The sequence below is a fragment of the Cygnus olor genome, chromosome Z (genome assembly GCF_009769625.2).
Source record: "Cygnus olor isolate bCygOlo1 chromosome Z, bCygOlo1.pri.v2, whole genome shotgun sequence".
In the NCBI taxonomy this organism is placed as follows: Eukaryota; Metazoa; Chordata; class Aves; order Anseriformes; family Anatidae; genus Cygnus; species Cygnus olor.
In genome coordinates, this window is record NC_049198.1 from 24643049 (window position 1) to 24670859 (window position 27811).

The 27811-nt window shown below is 37.2% G+C and overlaps 1 protein-coding gene across 2 annotated transcripts in view; it reads left to right on the forward strand.

Annotated features, from left to right (window-relative positions):
* AP3B1 (adaptor related protein complex 3 subunit beta 1) overlaps positions 1 to 27811 on the forward strand; it is a 167622-nt gene that overhangs the window by 65140 nt on the left and 74671 nt on the right. For both annotated transcript variants that reach the window (XM_040540782.1, XM_040540781.1), the window contains exons 10-15: positions 1368 to 1422; positions 1506 to 1577; positions 3828 to 3890; positions 4802 to 4934; positions 12242 to 12351; positions 24070 to 24246. In XM_040540782.1, the coding sequence (XP_040396716.1) occupies positions 1368 to 1422; positions 1506 to 1577; positions 3828 to 3890; positions 4802 to 4934; positions 12242 to 12351; positions 24070 to 24246 (610 nt within the window). The remainder of the gene's footprint in view (positions 1 to 1367; positions 1423 to 1505; positions 1578 to 3827; positions 3891 to 4801; positions 4935 to 12241; positions 12352 to 24069; positions 24247 to 27811) is intronic.

Sequence of the window (27811 nt, forward strand, 5' to 3'; positions counted from 1 at the left end):
TTGCTTAATTTTGCATGTTGTTTATTCCTCGTTTATACTCAAATTTCTTCAAATTAGAAATCACCTCTTTCTTGTGTCTCAAGTAGCACCTAAAGCGGCACTAGAGTTCTGATTTTCATGTTGAATGACTTGTCTGTTCTCTGTCACCAGTCTGTGAGAAACACTTTTGCTATTAGAGCCACTTTGAAATAAGCTTTTGTTGTTTGCTTTTGAAGTTATGTGCCTGTGGCCTTTAAATTAATGTCAAATATGTTATAATCTAGCAAGGATATAAGTGCTTGGAAGAACATTTCATAGTGATTTCCAGTCTTGGTTCCTGATGTGCAGCTGACTGTTTCCACGTGCCTATATAAGAATAACATAAAATTATGTTTCAAAGATGTTACGTACTTCTGCATTATTACATTTCTTTGTAAACAACAGGGCTTTTAATTTCTTAATTTCTACAGGGCTATTAGACAATTTTTAATAAGAGGAGATAATGGATGAGGTGATTTGATTTCTTTATTAGGATGAGATTTGCATCACACAAGAATTTGAGGACACATTTAGAAATTTTGTTTATAAATTATTATTTGGTCTGTAACTGATCGGTTCAGAAACTCTGTAGTTTAAAAGCTTCAGACTAGTATCCAGATTTCCTTCTGCTCACTCCTACTGAGTAGAAGGCTACCTCCTACTGAAGTAAATTAATATATTAATGAAAACATCCTCCTAGAATGCTTAATGTTTTTGTGTTTAGAATATTACATAATTCTGTTGTCTATATCTTGTCAAAGTCTATTAAAGTGCTGCTTTTTTACAGATGTGTGAGTCTGTCAGTATATATTCTAAGTGAGAGGCAAGCTTGGCCCTTTTTGAGAATTAACAGGAAATTTTTTTTTGAGATGAAAAAGAATGAACTGGTTCTTGCTAGTTATTCAAGTATCAGCTGTTGTAACTAACACGGTAGTTTGCACGGTACAGATAAAGTCCATATCTTGTTATGGTGGACAAAGCGTGAGGTTTTTGTGAGCTATGTCTGGAGATGCCAGAATGGAGATGTTTTGAAGAATTGCTAATTTTTAGTTTAAACAAAGACCCTAATGCCAAAAAGAAGGATTGCACCATTATACTGTTATTAGTGTTTTTTTTTTCCATATTGAAGTTTTTAAAAATGAGAGCCTAGTTTAATTGTTCCCCTTCTTGTGAAGCACATAATAAACTTGTATCAGTTGGCAATAAGCTTTTTCCTTGTATGTTTGAGCCATGTCAAATGTATAACTTACTTTTGACTTGAGTATAATTGAGCTCTCTTTGCCATAATGCATTATTGTGTGTTTCTGTAATTTTGTAGAATAACTTTTGTTTTTCTTTTCAAATTCTAGGGAGGTGCAGTATATCGTTCTGCAAAATATTGCCACTATGTCGATTCAGAGAAAGGTATACCATGTTCAGAGTTTCCAAAATTACTGTTTATGTTGAACTCAGGTGAACTATTTATTTATATATGTTGCATTTTTCAGGGCATGTTTGAACCTTATCTGAAGAGTTTCTATGTTAGATCAACTGATCCAACAATGATCAAAACTCTGAAGGTGAGTTTAAAAGAGAATTTACGTCTACATTGCTGTAGAAATTACTGTTTGCAACAGGAAAGCAAAATTTTCTTGTGCTGCTATGACATGCATCTTGTGCTGTTCCTTTAAGTATAGTAGTGTTGTAGCTTTTAGTTAAATCCACACATGTCCTTCAGGCTTGTATCCGAATGTTCACTTCTTAGCAAGGTTTAGGTAGCAGGTGCACTGTGTTTTTCTGCTGCATCTTTAGGTACTTTTCAGTACAGAGCATTACTAGTTCTTTTTAAGTAACTAGCCATTTGCGCATTTAGAGTTTGACTGTTTTCATAGGAGGAGACATCATCTCACATGAAAAGAAATGAAAACACATTCTCTTTGATACTGTTTGATTAAAAATAGTTCAAATCTGTTTCACTGAATAAAATGGGAGTTAAATATGGGACAAAGAGTACCAAGTTGCCTTTGAGGTCAGCATTTGGAATAAAGATTTTAGGTTTTCCTCTAGTTCACACCTCAGTGTGTTTTTTAGGCTATTTTCTTCTTGTTTTCTATATTCTTAGTCCTTAATAGATGTGAAGTCCTTGACAAAACAATAGCTAAGAATTGTCTACTATTAAGTGCCTTCTGTTTTGTTTTAGATTGTCACAGACACTTGTGTTTAGGAGTGGAATATATAGAATATACGTTTCTTAAAGAGACGTTATTTTATTGATACTTTATAATTTCGTTATTAATTGGTATAATATACTAGTGAAGAGCTGGAGAATGAGAAATTGTGCTCTTTTCTTTCAATCTCAATTCTTACTCACTGGCTGAAAAATCTGTCAGTTTGCCGTTACATAAGATAACTTGTGCTTTTTTTTTTAAATTTTGTTCTATTGTATCTGCTTTAAGATAGATGGACCAGAACTATGGAAGCATTTACGATGTAGGAACACGCTGGAATTCATCTACCACATTGTTTGATTACTGTTTTGTTTTCTGTTTCTTTCCCAACATCAAGTTTGCTTTTTTGTTCACTACTTAACATTGACCTTATATTTTCAATGAGTTATTTGTTCTAACAACAAATTCTGTTATGGTTTTCAGTAAGCAGCTCATAGCCTATCATTTTCTGTAAAGTTTTCATCCCCCTTTATCAACATTACTGTGCATTCATGTGTTGAATTTGTTATTTTCTCAACCAGCCACCTAATATTTGAAGTTTTCAATGCAGCTTCTCTTAGTCAGATGTCACCTTCATTTTTGTGAAAGCTGTAGCATCAGCAGAAAATTGTCACCTGTTTTCTTACCACTTCCACAGTTCATATGTAAATATACTGAAATGTAAAAGATCAACAAAGTTAATTCTGAGATCCTATTGATAGCTTTCCTGTACTGTAAAAACAGCCACTTTCTTTCTGCCTATTCCTGTCTTTCAACTGTTTATCCACTTGCTTCATGTGCTATACCAGCTATAAAGGCTAAGAGCCTCTGGAGGTCTTATCAAATTGGTCCTGAAATACCAGTGGATTGTATCTGTTAAGTGTTCTTGTCTGTGTGCATCCAACTCAAAGAATACCAACAAATTTGTGAGGTATGAATTCCTTTTACAGTGGCATAATTATCTTTTTCTTCCGCTTACCTCATTTAAATGGTACTGGAATTTCTTCTTCAAAGTTAAAACGGAATGGGAGCATAGCATCGTAATGGCATATGCCTGATGGTGCATATCATCCTCTTGCTCACCAGGAGTAAGGAAGAGGTCTTTCAGGGTCTGATGTTGTTGATTTTGATTGAGACCTGAACATTCATATAGATGCAACTGTTCGTTTCCTGAGTTACATGTCTTTTACTGCAGTTCATCTGGATGTAATGGACATTGCACTTATCTCTCCCCATCTGCAATTGTGCTTTCCATTCTTTCTTCTTATGGTGTCACATGGTTCTTATATCCAAAGCCTGTGGTATCACATAGGAAACAATACTGCTGGAAGTATTTCAGGTCCATTTGATATGCAGTGCAACACTGTAAAACTAGAGCTCATAGAAATTGCATCACTGAACCCTAGAGTCCTGTTTTGAAAACCTTGCATGTGCTTGCAAGGAGAATTTTCCTCCTGAGTGCAATGTTGCTATCAGTTTATTCTGAAATCTGGTATACACTATTGAATTCCAAGTAGTACATTTAATAGTATTATAATTTATTTATATGCAATAAAATTATTGTGTATATGTGATACTGTTTATAGAATTTCATTTTAGCTTTTAATATTTTTTTTCTTTCAGCTTGAAATCTTGACAAATTTAGCAAATGAAGCCAACATATCAACTCTGCTACGAGAATTCCAGGTTTGTGCAAAAATGTATTCTTTTGAAATGAAATGCTTTCTGTTGTCCAATTGCCATTATTGGATGTTTCATCTAGAGTCTTAGTCTTAATATTTTCAAGTTAACATCTTTTCCAGAATAAAGTGTTCTTGGAATTGAAGTGAAACTGTCTCGTATCATAATGGATAATGGTGCTTTTTCTATGTGAAAAGTTTCAGTGTTTTGTTTCTTACTCTTTCTAACTTCAAAAAAAAAAAAAACAAGAAACCAACCAAACAAACAAAAACGGTTGAGAAGAACTCAACCATTCCAAATTCTGTAAAACATGTTCTACCAACTTGACTGACACTTTAGAAAATAGTGTCTTAATTTTATTAATTTTTGGTCATTAGCAGATATTGTTAAACCTCATTTCTGTAAGTCATTTGATAAAACAGTATTAGCTCCAATATATGTATATGTATCAGCAAAACGTTTTGCATATATTGTGAAAAAGTTCTTTCCTCTTTGCATATGACATCTAGTTTCATTGCTTCAGTTCTCTGGCTGGATTTCTCTGAAATATACTAGTTCTCAGGCAGGTAGGTTATTCATAGTTTCACAGATGCTTCTGGTTAAATGAACTGAAACTTCCTTGAAGAGAAAGCTCATCAACTCTTCCAACCTTGCACGCAAACTAATTGCTGTTTTTGGGTAATCGCCCCCTGCCCTTGGCTTCCTTGAAATCAGGATCCCATGGCCGTGGGTGACCAAAGCCAGCAACAAAATGTCTTCTGGAAGTGACAAGGAGATGGAAAGGTATAACTTTTAACATGTGGTATAGCTGTCTAGATTGAATGTATTATACAATATGTTTGTCGTAAGAGGACGACATGGTAAGTTTCCTTTTGACAAGACTTATGTATTGACTAATGGAAACCCTGTTTCCATAGACTTATGTGAAGAGCCAAGATAAACAGTTTGCTGCAGCTACTATTCAGGCTATAGGCAGATGTGCAACTAACATCACAGAAGTGACTGACACATGCCTTAATGGCCTTGTATGTTTGCTGTCCAACAGAGATGGTAAGCTAAATGTTCTGTTTTCTGAGTGGCTGATGGCTTGAAACCTTTTCTTAATAGGAACTGCACAGAGCAGATCACACAATAAAGTATACAGAAGCTTGGCTTGTGTAAGAATTTCAGTGACATAGCTGGATAAAAATAGTGACTTTGGTGCTTGTTTGAATCATGTCAAAATGCTCTCATAATCACTAGGTACTTGTTTTCTCTTTTGTGCTATTATAATGACTGGGTATTTGTTCTCTCTTTTGTTAGTGAGATTAAATTCTTGTTGCCTGCAATGATGAGTTCACCCATTTTTTCTCAAAATGTCTTTAATTGTTGAAGTGTACTGTTGTGAGTATCCTAGATGATAGTAGAAGTTTTGCTGTTATGTGTTCAATTGCATCAAAACAGTTATCCTGTAGAGGGTGCTGAAAGCTTGGAATGGCTTTTTAGTACATCAGTGCCTTACTGGAAAAAACATATTAAATAGTTTTAGTATAAACAGTCCCAAATTTGTTTTGTTCTTATAATTTAGTCTTCTGCTATTTTTATATAGTGATATGTAGTTGCAAGAAATAGAACAAGAATTAGATAAAATCAAATAGGATATAGTAGCACTGTAAATCAATACCTGATAATATTGTATATTCTGACTAGTTACCAAGGAATATTATGCAGAAGGAAGTCAATAAGATAATCAGAAAATGATTGTACAATGTGAAGTCAACATGGATGTTGTTAAATATCAGAAATAGAGTTGAGACAGAAATAGTCAAAAATAATAATATAAGGAAAAAGAGGAGAAGCATGTTTTTTTTTTTCATTGGCGAGGGGGGATAGAGTAATCAGAGTTGTACAGAGAAGACAGATGAGATCTACTTTAAGCTTTGAAAAGCAGCATTGATTGCTCTTCATATCTATTGGATATATTTTTTCTGATAATCCTAAGAAGGCCTTTATTAGGGACATTGCTTTGGTAGGGTGTAGTCCTACCAGTGTGACCCACTGATGCGTTCAGAACTTTCTCTTGTTTGATTTATACTCTGCAAGTCCTCCTTCTCTCCTGCTTAACCTCATAACAGAAATTTCTGAGAGGCCTCAGTGTGTAGCTTGCTAGTTTTAATCTAAGTACCTTTAATTTCATATTGCTCCGGACCTTTTTTCCCTCTGTGCATTTCTAGTTATCCACTGTGTTTAAAATGTATTCCAGTGTTGTGTTATAAGGCAGTTTCTGCAATGGGACTTGGGTAAGTTTTTTTGTACTACAGTTCATGAATGTGACCATATTAGAAATACTACCTTCAAAGTTTACTCTTGATTCCTTTTAATTCTATTAGCAATGTTCCTCTAGGTTGGTAGGCTCCTTTCAGCATGTACAAATCCACATTTTCTTCCTTTTTGTTTTCTTGCATGGTTTTTCTTTTTGCTAATAAGGAACCCAGATAAGAAAAAACAGCTTTTTTTAATTATAACTTCTCAAGTTAAGATTTTCTTCAAAATAATTCCATATATGTTTATACACACACACACACAAAATACATATTTATTCATATAAATGTGTGCACGTATATAAAGGTACGTCTCAACAAGATTAGTTGTCTTGACTGGTTCTAAGTAATTGTCTAGCAAGTACTTCCGAAGGTCCTGAAAGACTTTTTATTACTTTATTTTATAAATCTAACCATAATCTTCTTGTGCTTACTATTTTGGAAGACCGCAAGGGACACATTTAAGAACTTTTAAACCTGGCAACTGGCAAGTTCCTTTACCATATGCGCAGTGTCTTTTTCTAAAAAGTGAGTTGAATGGCTTAACTTACATGGTACCTTTCCTTAGGAAGCAGGAAATTTCTGGTAGTCACAGCTTGTTGAACATGAAGAGCCTTGAGCATGGGAGGGAGGAAAAAACAATTTGGTACATGTAGGAGAACTAGAATTCAGTTGTCATGGTTGATCCTGCTTTCCTCCAACTTTCATTCTTAAAGTGTACAAGCAAGCTGCTTGCCTTGCCACTACCTACATGGTTGTTCCAAAACTGGAAGCAGTTCAGCTCCCTCTGCATAGCATGAAGCCCAATTTGCTAAGTCTAGTAGGTTCTGGGATCCCAGAAAGAAGAATCAGCTCTCTCTTCTCTGCACTGTTTTATCATTGTGGGGAATTCACTTTAGCATAGAAGAAAGGTGGACAAATTAATTCTACCAAATCAAAACAGAATCATAAAGAATGAGCTTATGGCAAAACTGCCTTCCCATTCTGTTGGTCTTGTTCTGGAAAGGTCTCTACTGAAAAGCCACAGTTTATCTAGCATGGGAGCTGAGCCAAGAATCATTCTGGATCTTTGGTGCTGAGAGGCAGAGTATAATTAAAGCTGCCTCTTCAGCAGCCAGTTAAGCCCAGCTGGGATAACTCTCCATGGAACTCTCTAGGCATCTCATCATAGAACTCTCTAGTTTCTGCATGGACTTCTGTTATTGAAATGTGGTTTTTACTTAGTTTTGTTTTACCATAGCCCCCTGCTTCCCTGAACAGGGGAAAGTTAGCTTTTAAAAGTGCACTCATAAACACACAAAACTTCAAGAGCAGTTTTCTTCTTATAGAATCATTAGAATGGTTTGGGTTAGAAGGGATCTTAAAGATAATCTAATTCCAACCCTCCTGCCATGAGCAGGGACACCTTCCACTAGATGAAGTTGCCCAAAGCCCCATCCAGTCTGGCCTTGAACACCTGCAGGGGTTGGGGCATTCACAGCTTCTCTGGACAACCTGTGCCTCAGCACCCTCTGAATAAAGAATTTCTTCCTTATATCTAATCTAACTCTCTTCACTCTTTTAATGTAAAGCTATTACTCCTTGTCCTATCACTACACTCCCTGACAAAGAGCCCCTTTCCAGCTTTATTGTAGGCCCTTTTAGGTACTGGAAGACCCCTTTAAGGTCTCTTTAAGGTCTCCCCTTCTCTTCTCCAGGCTGAACAGCCCCAACTCTCTCAGCCTATCTTCATAGGAGAGGTGCTCCAGCCCTCTGATCATCCTTGTGGCCCTCCTCTGGACTCGATCCAACAGACCCATGTCCTTCTTGTGCTGGAGGCCCCAGAGCTGAATGCAGCACTCAGGTGTGTTCTCACAAGAATAGAGTACATGGGGAGAATCACTTCCCTCAACCTCCTAGTCCTGCTTCTTTTCATGCAGCCCAGGATACGGTTGGCTTTCTGGGCTGTCAGTGCACATTGCTGGCTCATGTTGAGCTTCTTATCAACCAACACCCCCAGGTCCTTCTCCTCAAAGCTTCTCTCAATCCATTCTCCACCCAACCACTATTTTTGCTTGGCATTGCCAAGCCTGTCCCTGACACCAGGGACAGGACTTCGCACTTGGCCTTATTGAACTTGGAGTTCTCACAGGCCCACCTTTCAAGCCTGCCTACATCACTCTGGATGGCATCCCTTCCCTTCATTGTGTTGACTGCACCTCATAGCTTGGTGTCATAGCAAACTTGCTGAGAGTGCACTTGATTCCCCTTGTCAGTGTCACCGACAAAGACGTTAAACAGCATGGGTCCCAGTATCAACTCCTGAGGAATGTCACTTGTCACTGATCTCAACTTGGACTTTGAGCCATAGACCACAACTCTCTGTGCAACCATCCAGCCAATTCCTTACCTGCTGAGTGGTCTATCCATCAATTCCGTCTCTCCAGTTTAGAGACAAGGATATCATGCAGGACAGTATCAAGTGCTTTGCACAAGTCCAGGTAGATGATTTCAGTTGCTCTTTCCCTATCCACCAGTGCTGTAACCCTGTTGTAGAAGGCCACCAGATTTGTCAGGCATGGTTTGCCTGTAGTGAAGTTGGCTGTCGCCAATCACCTCCTTATTTTCAATGTTTCTTAGCATAGTTTCCGGGAGGATCTGCTCTTTCCCAGCCTTGTTTTTGGAAGCCATGTTGAGGTCTTAGAACTATTTTCATTCCTCATCTGCTGAAGGAAGCGTAAACAGAAAAGTTATTTTGGCTCTTTGGTGTGACATTTGGCATTTCACTAATACATTTCCATTAGCAATTGCCTTGAAAATTTGAGCTGGCTGCGGGCTTTACTAAGATAACAAAAGTCATTTTAGATGAAAGAGACAGACGGGATTATAAGAAGTCCGTTTTGTCTGTCTGAAGTGAATATACTAGAGAACCTGCAGGTTTTTCTCAGGTGGCTTTCCTTTCCTGTTGAAATTTGAAATCTATGGATAATAAACAATGTAAAAACAATTTTTGGAAGCACAGTGAAAATGACTTTATTTTTCCCTAGTAATTTATACAAATTTGAACAGGCAAGTCCTAAAATTACTGGAACTGTTAATACCTCAGGTAACTATTACCTGCCTACTAGAATTACGGTTAGAATGAAGTAAAAGAAAACCAGCTCTATGTATTGTGTAGTTAATGTGTATACTGTGATTTCAGAGTTGAGTTGACTTTACTATAAGTGTGGAAAAATAAACCAGGTGAAAACACAGATTTCAGGCAATTCTGAAAAGAAGAAATTTAAGGTTTGTCTTGGTACCTAGCTCTTAATAATTACCTTTTAACATTAGTTTGAATCATTTGCATAACCTTCTAAACAACACAAATTAGTTACTTGTAGGGCTTGCTATGAAATTCGATCAATATATTTTTCTAAAAAATAGCAGAAGTAATTTTGCAGCTTTTAGAAATAGTGCTTATTTAAATTACAGAATGTGGATAAATTGGCCTTCAGTTCTGTGTTTTAATTTCCACATGTATCTGTTAAGTATTGGAAAAAAAATCAGATAGAACGTCAGTTGTATAAAATGTAGTATTTCAGAATGCAGCTTTTGAGTGTTCACTGGTAATATGCATCTTGCTAGGTTGTTTTTCCGAGTTTCTGTTGTAATGTGGCCAACTTCTCAATTATGAAAAGGACTCTTAATTCATTCCCCACAAGTTATTGTCCACTACATTGTTAGCTTTAGAAACACATCATTATTTGGTGAAATGGAATGTTGTGTAACTGAATATATTTTAGGGTTTTGGGAATTTGTCATGCTTCAGGGTCTGTGGTGTGTGACTGAATATACGTTAAGTTTCAGAGAAGTGCTCATGCTCCAGGGTCTTCAGAGATTATTCTAGTCAGAGTAGCCATTACCATATTGCCTAGAAATTGTTTGAATTGTTTGAAAACTAACAATGAACATACTGAGATTTTTCTATGGCTTGTGACTTAGTATACTAAGACTTATGAAAAGTTGCTAATACCCCCTGTAGTTTCCTTTTATTGGTTAAGGTTTTCCCGACGAGCTTTTCTGATGTATTTATTCTTTATTTTAAAAATTTGACTTGCTTTCTATGACCTTTAGATATAAAATAATTTACGCTTGTTTCACAACTTTTGCATTCATTTATCCTTGTCTTACACGTACTACTTCTTAGATAATTGTAGCAGATTTACATTTTAAAATTTTCATAATAGCCATTCACAATGCTAATAATTTTCTCTCTTTCTTATGTTTTCTGATTTTACTTATAGGATATAAAAGCTAGTATCTTTGTGTCTTTGACTAGATGCATATGTTATGTACTCGTTCTTGGGATTCTTCATGTGCGCAAAACAAGCCTTGGAAAGCCTCTCTTTTCCAAATTAAATCAGCCTTTATTCTAATATAAACACATTAATTATAAATGCATACTTTTGTTTTTACTTTCTTTTTTGGTATCTAGACTCATGGAACCATTTTACAGTTCTGATTCAGTTCTCTAAATTTGCTTCCACAGACTGCGGTAAAGTATTTCCCAAGTTGACACTTCATAATCTGCACTTAAGTTCATCATGATTAGTTCAATGTTGTCAACAATATTCTTAATAATGACTTCATGTCCACCTCAGGCTTTTGGGTTCATTTTTAGTTTGCTTAACCATTCCCCCTGTTAAGTAGTATCACAAAACACTCAAGGATGGAGGTTGTTTTACTAATTTCTCTCACTCTAAAAATTCCAGGTTGACATTTTAAAATTTTAAGAATTTTCTTATTTTAATATCTGCAGTAAGAAAGTGGACAAAATACAATTGCAGTTGAATTGGTCTTTAAGATTATGGAAAACCTTGAGATATATAAGTATATGTGTTATGGTTTCCTCTTTGCAGTGTTAACCTTGCTTCAAAAAATTAGTTAGAAAAATGACTGAGATGTCATGTCAAATAAAGGATGACACAAAAGCTGCAAGCTAGAATTTAAGTTTCTCAGACGCTTATGCCATAATGATACATATTCAGAGCTTTTGAATAGCCATACTCTACAAATAAGTTTGCTTTCTAAAAAAAAAAAAAAAAAAAAGAAATCTCTTCCCCATACTGTACTTTTGAAACTTCATCTTTCTTGATTGTGGGACGAATGGTCCATGTGTCAGTTTAACTCCTCAAAGGTAGGAATATTTCTGAGATGTTTAAGGAATGGTAGTTGTATTTCTTCTTTGTTTTAAACATTGGTACTTAAGTAAAAATAGCTACTTCCTTTCTATAGTATAAATGAAAATTAGAATTACATTGAACTCTTGCAGTAGTCTTTTGTTTTGGTTTCAGCTTTGGCTATGTTTGACTTTACTTCATCTTTCCTTACAGGATGAGTTTACTCTTGCATAGAGGCTTACCTCTGCACCAGTGGTTTTTTTTCAGCTTCAAAAATTGCACATTTCATACAAGTTGATCAGGCTGTGAATGTTACTTGCTACAGTAGTTAAGCAGTCCAATGCATGACTTTGACATAAATCTTACAACAGCTTGCCCATTTAGAAGCTTCATTTGAATGTACTAGAGATTAGGTTACAGATCTGAGAGAGACTGTTTGGAAGGTGGAAAAGTGCAACAGAAATGTTTAGCTGTTTCTTTTGTTTAAGAATGAGCTGTCACTTTTAACATTGTGTATTTCTTTGAACTGTTTGTATTTTTAATGCAGATACCAAATTACTGATGAATATACATAATTTCAATGAAAAACAGATATTTTTTGTGCTGTTCCTCAGTTTGAAAAGGAGAAATACAAACAGCTTTACTAAAAGGCAATTTCAAAAAAAAGGCTGTGGTAGGATGATATTTTTACATTTAGAACATTGCTTTGTCCTTTTTGCTGCTTATAACTTGCTTCCAGAAGCTGAACTTTGTATTACTTAGTGGAGTGGTTTACATCTTTGTTACCAAGCAAATAGAATTCACTTCTGCAAAACACATTTTGAAAGCTGATAACATCTTTTGCAATTAATTATTTATGACTGTTTTCTTCTGCATAAATGCTTTTAAAAGTAATAATTTGCTTTGTCTTAAACAGAAACTGTGGTTGCTGAAAGTGTTGTTGTCATTAAGAAACTGCTACAAACCCAGCCAGCACACCATGGTGAAATTATTAAACATATGGCCAAACTCTTGGATAACATTACAGTGAGTATTTTTGCACATTGCCTTGTTGACTAATATTTTCCTTGTTGACTCATAAAAATCACACCATCTCCTTTGAATTTGAACCAAGGAAAGAAAGAACTGTATTAGAGAAGTAGAACAAATTTAAAAATTTTTTACTTTTCATAAATACATTTTTTCCTCATTTTAAGGAAGAGGAAATAGAAGTTATCAGATGGATCCATTTATGCCTGAAATTTGGGAGCCTATTTTTTAAGAAATACTTGAAATATTTAGTATTGCTAGTACCGTTATGACAAAATAAAATGTATTTAGACTTCAGAGCATGGAGTGGGTAAGCTGAAATGAAAATAAGGGCAAGGGAGAGAACTGAACTTGAGGATTCTCAAACTATTCTCTTAATGATATGGGGTGGAGTTTAAAAAACACTGTATTCTAAATCTTTTTCGGTACCTCTGGTCATGGTTTAAACTGGTAGGCAGCTAAGCACCACACAACTGTTTACACACACTCTTGCCCTCATGCATCCCCTACCCCAGTGGGATGGAGGAGAGAATTGAAAAAAAAAAAAGTGCAAGAACCAAAGAGGTGGTTATCCTAGACAGGAGCACAGACTGGGAGAAGAACTCATTGAGAGCAGCACTGCGGAGAGAGACTTGTGGGTCCTGGTGGATGAAAGGCTGAACATGAGCCAGCTATGTGCACTTGCAGCCCAAAAGGCCAACTGTGTGCTGGGCTGCATCAACAGAGGAGTGGCCAGCAAGTCGAGAGAGGTGATTATCCCCCTTTGCTCTGCCCTTGTGAGTCTCCATCTGGAGTGTTGCATCCAGGTTTGGAAACCCCTGCATAAGAACGATGTAGACCTGTTAGAGCAAGTCCAGAGGAGGGCTACAAAGATGATCAGAGGGCTGGAGCACCTCTCCTATGATGAAAGGCTGAGAGAGCTGGGGATGTTCAGCCTAGAGAAGAAGAGGCTCCAGAGACCTCATTGCAGCCTTTCAATACTTAAAGGAGTCTTATAAAAAGGATGGAGAAGGATAGCTTGGAAGAGAAGGATGGCTCGGGTAGATAATGATAGGACAAGGCGGAATGGTCTTAGGCTAATAGAAGATAGATTTAGACAAGACATTAGGAGGAAATTCTTCACTGTAAAGGTAGTGAGACACTGGCACAGGTTGCCCAGAGAAGTTGTGGATGCCCCATCCCTGGAGTTGTTCAGGGCCAGCCTGGATGGGGCCTTGGCCAGCCTGATCTACGGGGTGGCATCCCTGCTTACGGCAGTGGGATTGGAGTTAGGTGATCTTTAAGGTCCCTTCCAACCGAAGCCATTCTATGACGCTAAGTGATGCGGACTACACTTGCTCACCACCAGCCAACTAATGTCCAGCCAATCCTTGAGCAATGGCCCTGGCCAACTCACCCTAGTTTTATGGTAACATAACATTATATGGTATGGGATTTCTCTTTGGCCAGTTTGGGTCAGCTGTGCTTGTTGTGTCCCGTCCTAGCTTCTTGTGCACCCCCAGGCTCCTCTCTGGCAGTGCAGCATGGGAAGCAGTAGAGTCCTTGACTCAGGAACAACTAAAACATTGTTTTTTGTGTGTTATCAGCACTTTTTTCATCACAAATACAAAGCACAGCACCATAACAGCTACTAGGAAGAAACCTATCTCTATCCCAGCTGAAACCAGGACGATATCGATTATTCTATACTACTTACGTCTTGATCGGGTCCCACACTTTCCAATACATTTTCACTGACTACCATCAATCTCCTGTCCTTTCATATATACACACAGGTATCATTCCATTTGTCAATGGACTATCCTTCTAAAATGTCCACTGAGTTCATTTAGTCTATGACTTTGTGTTCCATCTGTCACAATAGTCCTTCAGGGCAGGAGAGATGGTATGTGTTATTGGATTGATGCGTGCTGAAGCCAGCTCTGGTTCCATCACCACTGTGCTTGGCAGTTCCATCACTGCTGTACTTGCCCAGCTCCAATGAGATTCAGTCTCCCATCAGTTTGGGTGGTTCTTACTGTAATACTATTGACATGACATATAGCAACCGTAGTAGCAATGACCCCCTGCAGCCCCCCAGGTGAGTGCAGCAGGAGGGCAGGAGGTGCTCCAGGCAGGCAGCAGCAGTTCCCCTGCGGCCTGTGGAGAGGCCCCTGGTGGAGCAGGCTGTCCCCCTGCAGCCCATGGGTCCCACATGGAGCAGGTCTCCACGCTGCAGCCCATGGGTGGAGGAGCCCCTGGTGGAGCAGGTGGATGTGGCCTGGAGGAGGCTGCGGCTCATGGAGAGCCCCTGCAGGAGCAGGCCCCGGGCCGGAGCTGCAGCCCATGGAGAGGAGCCCCCGCAGGAGCAGGGGGTCTGGGGGGAGCTGCCGCCCACATGTGGGGGACCTGTGCTGGAACAGTTTGCTCCTGGGGGATGGACCCCGTGGTACGGAGCTGTGTGGGAGCAGTTCTTGAAGACCTGCTGCCTGTGGGCAGCCCCGCAGGCTCAGTTCGGGAAGGATGGCATCCTGTGGGAGAGACCCCACATGGAGCAGGGGCAGAGAGTGACCATGAAGGCGTAGTGGAGATAAAGTGTCAGGGAGTGACTGCAGCCCCGATTCCCCATTCCCCTGTGCCTCTTGAGGGGAGAAGGTAGAAGGGGGTGGATGGGGGGAAGGTGGTTATAGTTTTCTTTGAGCTTCTCAGTGTTCTAGCCTGTTAGTATAGATGATAAATATATTAATCTTCCTATGCTGAGTCTCTTTTGCCCATGACTATAATTGTTGAGTGATCTCCCTGTCCTTATCTCAGCCCCTAAGCCCTTTTCATTGTGTTTTCTCCCCCTTTCCCTTTGAGGAGAGGAGTGAGAGAGCACTTGTGGTGGAGTTCAGCTGCTTAGCTGTTAAAACCACCACAGCATTGTGCCCCAACGGTAGCTGAAGTTGATCTCTCAATAATTATTTTTCTGTAGATGCTATAAATAAGATAGTTCAGTCTCATAGAGTTAATTACATGTTTATTGATCACAGAATCACAGAATTCAAGGGTTGGAAGGGACCTCAAGAGATCATTGGGTTCAACCCCCCTGCCAAAGCAGGTTCCCTAGAGCAGGTTGCCCAGGTAGGCGTCCAGATAGGCCTTGAATATCTCCAGAGAAGGAAACTCCACAACCTCCCTGGGCAGCCTGTTCTAGTGCTCCGTCACCCTCACTGTGAAGAAGTTCTTTCGCATGTTGGTGCAGAACCTTCTGTGATCCATTTTTTGACCGTTGCCCCTTGTCCTCTCCCCAAATGAAGATTGAGCAGTAAATAGTTTCTAAATCAGTGAGTCTTTTATTTTCCATAGTTATAAATTTGGGAAAGTTTGGAATGATAAAAGAAAAAGGGCGTGGTCTTCTCAGTCCATTCTTTCTGAACATGCTGTCCAGAACCTAAAGGGTCCCTACAAGAAAACTGGAAAGGGACTTTTTACAAGGGCGTGTAGTGATAAGACAATGGATTGTGACTTTAGACCAAAAGAGGTTAGATTTAGATTAGATATAAGGCAAAAAAAACATTGCTATAAGGGTGGTGAGGTACAGAAACGGGCTGTCCTGAGAACGTGGTGCCCCATCCCTGGAAGTGTTCAAGGCCAGGTTGGATGGGGCTTTGGGCAGCCTGGTCTAGTGGAAGGTATCCCTCCCTGCCCAAGGCAGGGTTGAAACCAGATGATCGTTAAGGGTCCCTTCCAACCCAAACCATTCTATGATTAAACAAATAAATCTTTGGCTACTGAAACGTGTTTCAGAACTGTTAGTCAAACTTCATAGTTTATGTAGAGACAATATAATTGCACAGTAATTGTTCATATCCAAAATTTAAAGAGGCTGAGATATTGCTGCTAATTATATGTCAAATAAGTATTACTTATTTTATAACAATCACCTGTGTTTTCAGAAAATAGGAGCAATAATTTGATTAATAATTACAGCCTTGTAAGTTGTGGATAATCTTATCATATGCATTTTCTGGCACTTCTCCAAATGGATTTGTCATCTTACTAACGCATGTTTATTATATGAGAGAAAATAAATATTTCATAAATATCGTATTTAACATTTGTAAATTTTTATAGCTAATTTTTTTAAAATTAATACCTTAGTGAAAGTATTTCATGTTATAAATACAGGGAACTTTTTTGAAAATAACATTTTTTTATGTTGGATAAAGCGAAAAACAAGATATGCAGTACTTGAACCACTGTGACATACTAGCATTCTACAGTAATGAGGCTGTACAGAGTAACAGAAGATGGTGGTATTGGAGAACAGTCTGTGGAAAAGAGTGGTAATAGAAATAAACCAAAAATCAAAATCTGAATCTGAACCCTGCCTCTTGTTCAAGAAAGGAGCTGTGACGGTGATGCTGTAGGCTTTCCAGGATGGTAGTTTTAAATCTTGACAACTTTCACTGTAATTTTTGAATAACAGCTGCCCTAAATTTATCTTCCTCAGATTTTTTAGAAATTTGGATTAAGGAATAAATTTGGAAGAAAATCTTGTTTACGATGAATAGCTTTCCCAATGCTGTATCATTATCCTGAAATAATTTGCACTTTTGAAAATGTTTGAAAATTGCTTCAGACACTTCTGAAAGGGATAAAGATTTTTATTCATGTTTAGAAAGCAATACTTTGATTTTATAACTGCTGGGGATGTGAGTTTAAAATTTCATTATCTAATAAAACATTACTGAAATTTCTTAGGTTTGCCCATGTAATTTAAATGATTATCTCACAGTAGGCAAGAATGATTGCAAGTTAGCAACATAGTTGCCTCAGTTTTTGTCTGCTACAGGGTATAAAGACAAAAAGAAATTATTCCTGACACTTACAACATAAACGCAAAATACACATATGTACACACACAGGCACATATACTTTTGCTGAGGCATGTTTTACACAGATGTTTATTTTCATAGAATCATAGAATATCCCAAAGTAGCCACAATGATCATTAAGTCCAGCTCCTGGCTCCATGCAGGACCATCCAAAAATCAGACCATGTGTCTGAGAGCGTTGTCCAAACACCTCTTGATCTCCATCAGGTTTGGTGCTGTGACCGCTGCCCTGGGGAGCCTGTCCCAGTGCCCGACCACCCTCTGGGTGCAGAACCTTTCCCTGACACCCAGCCTGACCCTCCCCTGTCCCAGCTCCATGCCGTTCCCTCGGGTCCTGTCGCTGTCCCCAGAGAGCAGAGCTCAGCGCCTGCCCCTCCGCTCCCCTCGTGAGAGAGCTGCAGGCTGCCATGAGGCCTCCCCTCAGCCTGCTCTGCTCTGGGCTGAGTAAACCAAGGGACCTCAGCTGCTCCTCATACATCTTCCCCTCTAGACCCTTCAACCATCTTTGTAGTCCTCCTTTGGAGGCTCTTGATTAGTCTTATGTCCTTCTTCTATTGCGGCTCCCAAAACTGCATAGAATTCTCAAGGTGAGACCGTACCAGCGCAGGACAACCACATCCCTTGACTGACTATGTAATGTCATTCATGATTCATCTCATGGTCTGGCTGGCCCTTTTGGATGCCAGGGCACACTTTTGAGTCATGTTCATCTTGCTGTCAACCAGAACCACCAGATCCTTTTCTGTGGAGCTGCTCTCCAGCCTCTCATCCCCCAGCCTGTGTGTATAGCCAGGGTTACCCCATCCCAGGTGAAGGATCTGGCACTTGCTCCTGCTGAGTTTCATGTGGTTATTGATTGCCCAGCCCTAGCTTTTCAACAGCTCTCTGTTTTTACTGACCTCTTCTGTTAGGAAAGTTTTTCTATGCTCGTTTTTCAATTTGGATTTAAGTTTAAGAGACCTACCTTATTCTCTATGCAAAAGCATACCACTGTCTTGAAAGGACTCTTGCATTTAGACAAAGGAGAAGCAACCAAATATTGAGTGAGCTTGAAAGTAGCTGGGGGGTGGGGGAGTGCGAGCAAAGAAATTGTTTGGTGCTTCTTAGAATGGAGTTTAGTTTAATTTAATAGTATGTAAAACAGCAGAAAGAATGAACAGAACTATATACAGTTAAAAAAAAAAAAAGCAAACATGTAAAGTAAAAATGAACCTTTTGATTGTTTTGCCATGTTTTAGTTTAGGTAAATGTTGAACACTTCACCACTAAAATAAAATTGATGGGAACTGGATAGAATGACGTTTTTCGTTGGTGCCTGAATTTGTTGCCCTAATGTGGTTATAAGCTTCACTTGTGTTGAGCTGAAATTGTAACTGTCAATGATGAGGTGCCTAAAAATCTTCCATAGAAACGTTTCTTTCAGGTTATCTGATCTGAAACTTATTCATACGGAAGATCTTCAGAAGCCATTTAGCAAGTGACAGGATGTATAGTAAGCTAAATATTATATGACCAACTATAATAAGTGTTAGGAAGTTCAATTAAAAAATACAGAGCTCTTGTAGATAATTCACTCTTTTTATAATAAAACTTTAGGACTAGGTCTATTTCAGTTTGCCCTTTAACTAATGTTTCTTATATATCTAAAAAGAGTGCCTATTTTTCTTCCTTTGTTTTTGTATGTTCTCATTTATACCTTAAACTTTCACCTCAGGTGTGCCTAAGCAAAGATCTATGAGATCTATTTCGTGTGTGATATTTTTTGAGTACCCCCTAGACCTGTACATAGAACAGCTCAGCCTAGCTATATTCCAGGTTATTTCCTCCACACACTCCACACTTCAAAAGCTGTAACTGAAGGTCTGTTTTTTTTTTTGTGTGTGTGTGTGTGGTGGTTTTTATTTTTTTTTAAAGATATTATGAGAATGATTGGATCTCTGTAAATTTCTGGTTTTTTAAAGATCATGAAGAAGTTACCGTTTGGCTTTTAATCTGTTAATGTGTTGTCGTGATACTGGCTGAGTCTGAAAGTCCTCTTAATAGAGTAGCCTCATGTTCAGCAGTGGCCAATAATTGCTGCTTTAGGGATAAGAATTAAAATATAAGAGCAAGTTGATTATGATGTTCCTCCTACATACCTTCTCAGCCTCTGACTGGAGGCTTGAGATTGCTATCAGCATCATCATGTTCAGTAATCCAAAAATTGTAGTCTAAATAACCTGTATTCTGTATCTTTTATAAACCTTTCCCTCTTCTCTTTGTCTTTCCTGATACCTGTGTGTTTTTTGAAGTGGGGAGGCCAGAACTTGCACACAGTAGTCAGAATATGAAGAAATTTTAAGCAGTGACAATGATTTTGTTGGATCTTTTTGATCTTGCTTTTCCTATGGTTGTCTTCCTTTTGACTTCTGCTGAACATTGAGTTAATATTTCCAAAGAATTGTAGTTTATGATCCCAAGATATTCTTCACTAGAAAGCATTTGGATTCTGTGAGTATGTTTAGATTTTTTTTTCTGAAGTTTTGTTGATGATATTTCAAGGCCATCTGCATCACGTCTGAACATTAAAAAATATTACTAATAAGTCACCTGCAACTCTTCAAGCACAGTTTTAGTTTAGATTACCTTGAATAATTTTGTGTCAGCAGACTTTGTTACCTTACTAGATAACTCCTCAGTTACTCGCAGATCTGTTGAGCAGCATGTTTTCTCCTACAGGTCCCTGAGGGACATTTAATGGTTTTAACTTTTATTTGTAACTGTTTTTCTGTCTTTTATATTTTTTAGTACTTTTTAATTCATGAGGGTACCTTTCCACCTGGTAAAGGATGGAGTTTTTACAAAGATGCTGATGAGGGGCTTTTTCAAAAGCTTTTAAAATATTTCCTCATTATATAATCATATCTACTTTTTTTTAGAAAATATCTTCGTTTTGAAACACCTATAGTCCAGAATTTGTCTAAGTGCAAATAGTAGCAGTTTTAATCTGAATTAAGTTTCAAGTGGATTGGCTAGACTAGGTTAATTAAATTGGGTTAACAGCTGAGACTTTCTTTTGTACCTTTTCTTCATGTTGACAGTTTGACATTATCACATCAAAATCCCCTTTCCATTTCTGATTCCAAATAAACTTACAATAAAATTACAATTTCAAGATGCAGAAAATGAGACCTAATTTGCAATTTGTTTGAATATCTACTTGTTTTGTGACAAATGTAAATAAACAAAACTGGTCATTTTAAGTTGTATTTTAGCCTGGTATTTTGTGTAGTAAGGTTAGAGCTGAATAACAATAACTTTTGAATTGTGCTGCTTAGAATGATCTGTTAAATCTTTATAGATGTTTTTCTCTAACTGCTGTAAGTAACCAGAATCTTAATTTGAAGGGAAAGGGTCTGGCTGGTTTTTTTGTTTGTTTTTGTTTTGTTTTGTTTTTTGTTATTATTATTATTTCTAAATACTTATTTATTGTCCACCAGACAGGTAATGGGTTAAAATGGCTGTAGAAACTGCTTTCTTATACCAAGGCTTGAGAAGTGCACTTAACCACTTGCTCAGGGCAGATAGAATAAAACATAAGGCAAAGTAATTTACAATCCTGTTTGCTTTTGAGGACAATGCAGAGCAGGGCAGAATAATGGAAGTATTATTTCCAGCATTTTTGTCGATTCAAGGTCCCTACTTATGCTATACTGGAAAAGGCAATGAAGGTCTAGAAGTGGCTTCATTTCTTGTTTGCTGTTTTGAACGCTTTGAAAACAACGGCTGCAAGATCATGCACTTGACATTACATAGCTGAGGACTGGAAGACTTAAACAGGGAAAAAAGAAGTCTGAAAATATTGTGTGATTTTGACCCCAAATGAATCCAGTGACACGGAAACATTGGGTTCATCAGTTCCTAGTATACTTTTCATTAAAATGGCTTCCACTTAGAGTTTGATTCAAAAAATCACTAATTGATACTGATTCTCATTGCACAAAATTGTGTTTAATATATGCTATATTTATATAGTAAGCTAACCACCTGATTAAAAGGCACACACTCATGAGGTATGTTATCTGGTTTCCGTTGTCACTGTTTTTCAAACTAAGCTTTGTTTGGTTTGCTTATTTAACATTCTAAAATTATTTTTGCAAGATTTACATTTTACAATCTGGTTTAATAGAAGGAAAAATTATGAGACTATAACAGTGTGCATTTAAATATTACAGTGTGCTTTTAAAGTGTAGTCCTGGATTTGACTGGGAAAAGTATAATTCTGTTTGTCTTTCATAATATGTACTATTTTTGAAATTAGTCTGCTTTAAGAGGTATTTTTGCTTTATGAAAAGACAGTAATAGAAAAAGGGATGTTTCTAATAGGCTGCTGCCCAAAATGGGGTAGTTGGTGTTCTCTTGTTGAATTCTAGTTTTTTAACAAGTCTATAATGAAATATTTAAGAAAAATAAATCTAGCATAATTGAAATCTGAAGTTGCCCATATATTCTTATTTAGAAGTATCTATCTGTACAGCAGGCAACTTGAACTGCTCCAATACTGGAAAATTTAATGTACCACTCAATTACTATTCTTTAGCCCAATTTAAAATAATAGATTGGGAGTGAGGTCTTAATGCAGTGTAACCTTTGGAACATTAGAAATAACCTCTTTCCCTTCTGAAATCAGTGTACAGTAATGACATCAGTCTTACTGTATTACAAGTGAACATTTTCTAAGTACATTTGAAGTTTTTATATTTAGCAGTTTTTCAGCAGCTTGTTCCCCTCTCCCATACCGAAGGTCCCAAGACCATTTAAATTTTTTATCAAGTCACAAAAAAGTTTTATCTTCATCTCATTCAATATTTATTTATATTTATGTATCTTACATCACTGTGTTATAGCACTCTAAATACAATATTTTGCCAATTATGTTGTTTCTGCCCTCAAATGTCTTTTCAGAGGGATTTGTTGAGGGATTTGTTGTTGTTGTTGTTGTTGGACTCCTCTGTTACCACTTTCCATGATATAGTTGATTTTTCTTTCAGTAGAAGCAATCCTTTGTTTATATTTTTGTTATCTGTGTATTTGCAGCACTGTGCAATATAAAGTCAGGTACTTTGAGGTTGATATTATTCAAAGAAATTCCCAAACTTTATGCAGTAGTACAACACGGTTAATCATTAAAATTTCTTGTGGATATAATCAGTATTTCTTCAATATGGTTTAGTGAGGCATTTATTAGGGACTGTGGACCATGGTTTGGAAAATACTATCCTGAACCTTGGTTGCAGTTTGCAAGGTTGCAAGTTGACTTGCATTTATTGACTTTTATGACTGTAGCTGAAAAGTAGTACTTCCAAATTCTAAATGCTTAAAGAGTAGGATTCTCAGCAGCTGTTTCCCGTTGTAGTTCTGACACATATACGTGCAATATAAATTATGGACAAATGCTGAAAAAGTAACTAAAACATAAATATAAGATAGTAAGAGCTAGTGTTTTGAGAATCTCGGTGATGAATTTCTCGAGCTTGTCTTCTCCTGTGAATCTCACCTAACACAGAGCTCACACTGATTTGAATGTAAGCTTATTTAAAAAGATACGTATATGGTGCAGGAAGTAATTGAAGATGTTAGTGCATGTTTTTACTTAGAAAAAAATGCTGAAAAAAATTAGCTGAAATTGCAGTTATAGTTGGAATCTTTCCCCTGATATATTTATTTCTAAACCACAGTCAGTCATTTTACAGGGTAGAACAGTTACGTTTTTTTCAAAATGTGTTGAACAAGAATTTATGTAGAACTGGCATTGCATCTGCAAACTATGGTGCTCAAAGACATGTTTCTCCCTAAATGAATTTTCTCATCACGTGCTTTCTCCCTTCCACTCCAGGAAGGAAAAAAGTTATCAGGTGGTATATAGCACAAGTGCAATTTTTAATTTGACCACCAGGTAATATAGGATAGCCCACATTTGAAAATCATGTGTGTATATTACTACATGTAACTCCTGACTGCTTATAGCTTAACTTTGCATGAAGTGTGATCTTCAGCTTCCTTCTGTGTTGTTCCATTCTGCTTTCCCTCCATCTGTGACAGTACTGCGCTTTTTAAGTCAGCACCATCTGCACTGGGAGTTCATCCAACAACTGCTCCTTCCAGTTATTTCAGTGAAATGCAGTCAAGTAGCTCCAAAAAAAGACCTATATGAAGTTTCTGGTCAGAATGTTTTCACTTAAGGAGTTAGATCCTATTCCAAAAAGGAGAAAACTGATTTTGAACTCCAGTCTACAGAATTCAATGTGCAGCATGCCTTGCACATTTGCAAAAATAGGAATCTTACTGTCATAAAATTTTAAACAAAAATGGAGGAAAGATAATAGTAGTCTTAAATTCCAATGCTTTTAAAATTGATGGGCAGGAGCTGAGAAAGCTGTGTTGTTGGAAACTGTGTAGTTGAAAACTATGAATATACTCACAAAAAGCACTGTTGTGTTTCAGCATGGTGTTCAGCATAATCTCGTGGCAAGCATTTCCAACTGAACCTCAAAGACTTGGATTTTCTTCTGGCTACTGCCTTGTACTGTGAACATGAAGATATCACTTCTGTATTTCTCTGTTTGCATTCCTGCTCTGTTTGTCTTCTCAACTTGTAATGTGTGTTTTTTGGGATGGTATGGGAAGATAAGCATCTTTCATGACTATGTACACTCAATCTACCATAATGGGTGTGTTGAACAGGGTTCAATTTGGGTCTGTATTTCTTTCATGGCAATTGCATTTATGTAGTATTTTAAATTCCTACTGACCACTGTGCAAGTAAACACATATTCTTTGTGAATATGTTAACTTAGAGTGTGTTATGTTTTCTCAGGTTCCAGTAGCAAGAGCCAGCATCTTGTGGCTCATTGGGGAGTACTGTGAACGGGTTCCAAAGATTGCACCTGATGTTTTGAGAAAGACGGCCAAGAGCTTCACTAATGAAGATGACCTTGTAAAGTTGCAGATCTTAAATTTGGGAGCAAAACTCTATTTAACAAACTCAAAGCAGGTAAGGCTTAAATACTCAAGAGTATGTATTTAAAGTCACAGTGGTTTTTGTGCAGTCTATATAGACCAGTGGTAACTTGTTTTATATAAATAACTAAAACTAGTCTATGTTATTCTATGAAGAAAAGCTGAACATCAGGTTTTCAGAAGTCTAACAGCCCAAATCTAAACAGGAGTCCTTGAGTATGGGCTGTACTGTAAATATGAATATATTGATGAGATCACTTTTTTCTTTTTGCCTCTCTTTTTATTGAGATTTGTAGAATTTTATTTTATTTTTTAGTTCAGGTAAGTAGATAGTATAGTAGTATATAAATTGTATAAGTAATATCAGACTGGAGATTTTTCAGCTGTGATTTGCTGTTTTCTGGATCACAGAGCAGAATATTCAGGGGACTGCTGTCAATTTGAACAAAAAGCTGCTCCTTTTTTGTTCAGGGTATCTAAAAGAAGATGCTGGCAACAGGCCTCAATGTCTTTCCATCAGTGCTCATCTTAAATATAGTAACTGCTTTCCCTTTTCTCCGTATTTCTTATTATTTCACTATACCTTGTGAAGAGAGTGGGTTTTGATCATCTCTGGTAATAGTCTAAAAATGTCAGATAATACAGAAGGATGAACTTAGATCTCCATAGCTGTGAGAGGTGCCAACTGCCTCATTCATCTCAATGACAGTACTGTGAACTTTGTCACTTACTAGCTATGGAATATAGCATCTTGACACTAATTTTTCACTGTAATTCCAATTATTACTATAAAAGGTTGTAAAATGTTTTCCAAATATATAAGGAATATGTTGTCTGAGATATATATGCTTTTCTTGGACTGCTAGACCTCTTTGTTTTCCAGTAGCTTTAACAGCATAGGATCTCACATCTCTGCAACTGTGGTGTCTTCTCTTTCCTTGATAGCTATATCCAACTGCAGACTTGATCCATCTGAGACTTTATTCTGTAGGGCATGTGGGAGATGAACTGTCTCACCTTCCATTCAGATAAGAACAAATGCTTGTCCTTTGTTCATGCTTAGCGTTAGATAGTCTAAAATGGGTGAGTAACAAAAGGTGAGTTCTTTCTGTCAGTTCTCATCTTAATGAAAGTGCTGACTGAGCTAAGGTAAGATTGGTTTGATTATCTTATTTGTCTCCGACTGGCACATTATGTAATATTTACTTATTTTTCTAGATGGCCAAAAGTCCGTAGCCTATAGTGAGATGGTGATTTTGTGATACTCCTTTTCCAGTTTCACATAATCTTGGTTTGAAATACAGTAGTGGTGATAAAGCAGAAGAAACTGTCTCCTGAGATTTCTACTAAATGATGAGTATCATGGAAGGGTGTTTTCCTCTTTTAGTTTTAGGCTGTGGAGTAACAAGTTTTCTTCTCAAGTCATCAAGATATTCATATACAGAATTTGAAAAGAGTAGGTTGATGATCTGGCTTGATTCAGAGCTCCTTCCAAATTAGAATACATATTTTTGCCTTTAAGAGCTCACAGCACTCTTTGTATAGCTACATCATTCCCAGGAATAAGAATCTTCTCTACTTGCTCAATATTGAAACATTTCTTTCTGGAGTGACTGCAGTTCCTAAAAAGTCCAGCCACTAATATTCACATAATTTTCAAGTTTCAAGCCAAAAGTTGTACATGTGGTTGCTCAGTTGTCAGTCTGTCCCTTTCTCTCCATCTCCCTGTTTTCTCCTGGTGTATCCTACCCTACACATACTTTTGAATCCTTTATCTATCTGTTTCATCCAAAGTCTCAAAGATACAATGTGTCTTTATTGAAAAGTAGTGTCAGGACAGCAGAGAGCAACTTAAACAAACAAAAAGACTTCTTTCCCCACATGAGGGTAGGACAGATGAAATTTATCTGTTATATCTTGTTTGGAGAAAAGCAAAGAATTCTGGAGTGAATATGACTATTTTTTTCACTATCCATAGAATATCATATTTGATTTGCTGTTAATTTACTTCAGCATATATCCAAATAGTTAATGCAACATGTTCTCAAGAATACTTTTAAAATTCAGTGTTTTTCATAAGAATTTCCAGTAATATTCTTTAAATCCCATGATCACCTCTTGAATTTGCAAAGGCTATTTATAATTTAAAAACTTCAAGTTCAGACCTATCTGGATAAATATATAATAAGAACAGGCTTTCTTCTGGTTGTCTATGTTGTTTAGTAAACTTACTTCCTTTTTTCATCACTTAGGGACATGTGAATCCTTGTGAATAAGCTATATCACTGTCTAAGTGGAGGTCATGTGAGAGAAACAGTTATGCAGAAACCATGGCACCTAGCTGTCTGAGCTGTTTGTTGCATGTTACAGGAAGAATACAGATTTTGATGTGTTTCTGTTGTGTAACACAATAGGAGTCATGCTGGGAAAAGTCCCAGGTAGTTGTAATGTGTAAACAATTTGTTGAATGTAGTTTAGCACAATATCCTTGTTGTATATGTCTAAAGTATCAAGTTATACAAGCTAATGATACCGAAGAGTGAATGAATTGCTGCTTCTCTGACACTGTAGAGACTCAGCATTGGTGGTATTTGTAATAAAATATTCATCAAGCAGAGATCTGCCAAAAACATAATGGCTGGTAATATAGGGCATGCACTAAATTCTTAAATAGAACTCTTGTAGCTGGAAAGTTCTAGAAACGTTGCTGAAGGATAACCTGCTGCATACCTTTCACATTGGCCATACCAAAATGTACAAACAATAGCAATAGATGCTAAACTAACAGTGTGGGTAAAAACAAGAGCTATTATGCCTAAATAATGGGCATGTCCAGATAACAAGTGATGTTGGCGTATAGTAATAAATGTATTATTCCTCTATATCGGAATGGTTTGTCTTATTGTACTGTGAAACAGACATGGTTTGCAGATTCTGTCATATTTCACCAAATTAACTTGCTTGCTCAAATAATTTTCAGCTTTTTACGGATGTTCCTTTGTTGGTAAAACTGATGAGTATTCATTAATTTATTTTCAGTTTTTAATTAAAATTGATTTTTCCTATTAGCTACCTCCATGTAGAAAAGCTTCTCTGACTTGTTTGGTTGAATTGCCATAAGACAAGAAAAAAATTAGTGTTTTCAAGTTATTTTCATGAAAACTATTTATGATATCTGCAAGGAGACTTCTTGCAGATATGAAGCATTCTTCCATATATATTGTATCTTTATTTGTATTGGACAATATGGAAGAGGTCTTCTAGGGGAGAAGAAGAAGGAAAGGATCATGGAGAAGATGATCCAATTAAGAGTATGCAGTCTCTCAGGATCAACTCTTTTTCTAGTTCATTAGTACTCACCAAAAAGGTGTCCACCATGATAGCAAGGCCCTCAACTTTTCCTGGCCCTTTAGCAATTCACTGGCAAACACTTTTATGGTTTTTTTTTTGTAATCTGTTCTGCTGAGCTTTCTGCTATGACAGGAAGGAGGCTTGTTTTGTTTTACAGAGGCGAAGTGATGACAAAGGCTACTAGAAGTAGTCCTCATATAGTTCAATCCAGGCTACCTGAGACCACTCCCTTCCAATTCCATATTGAT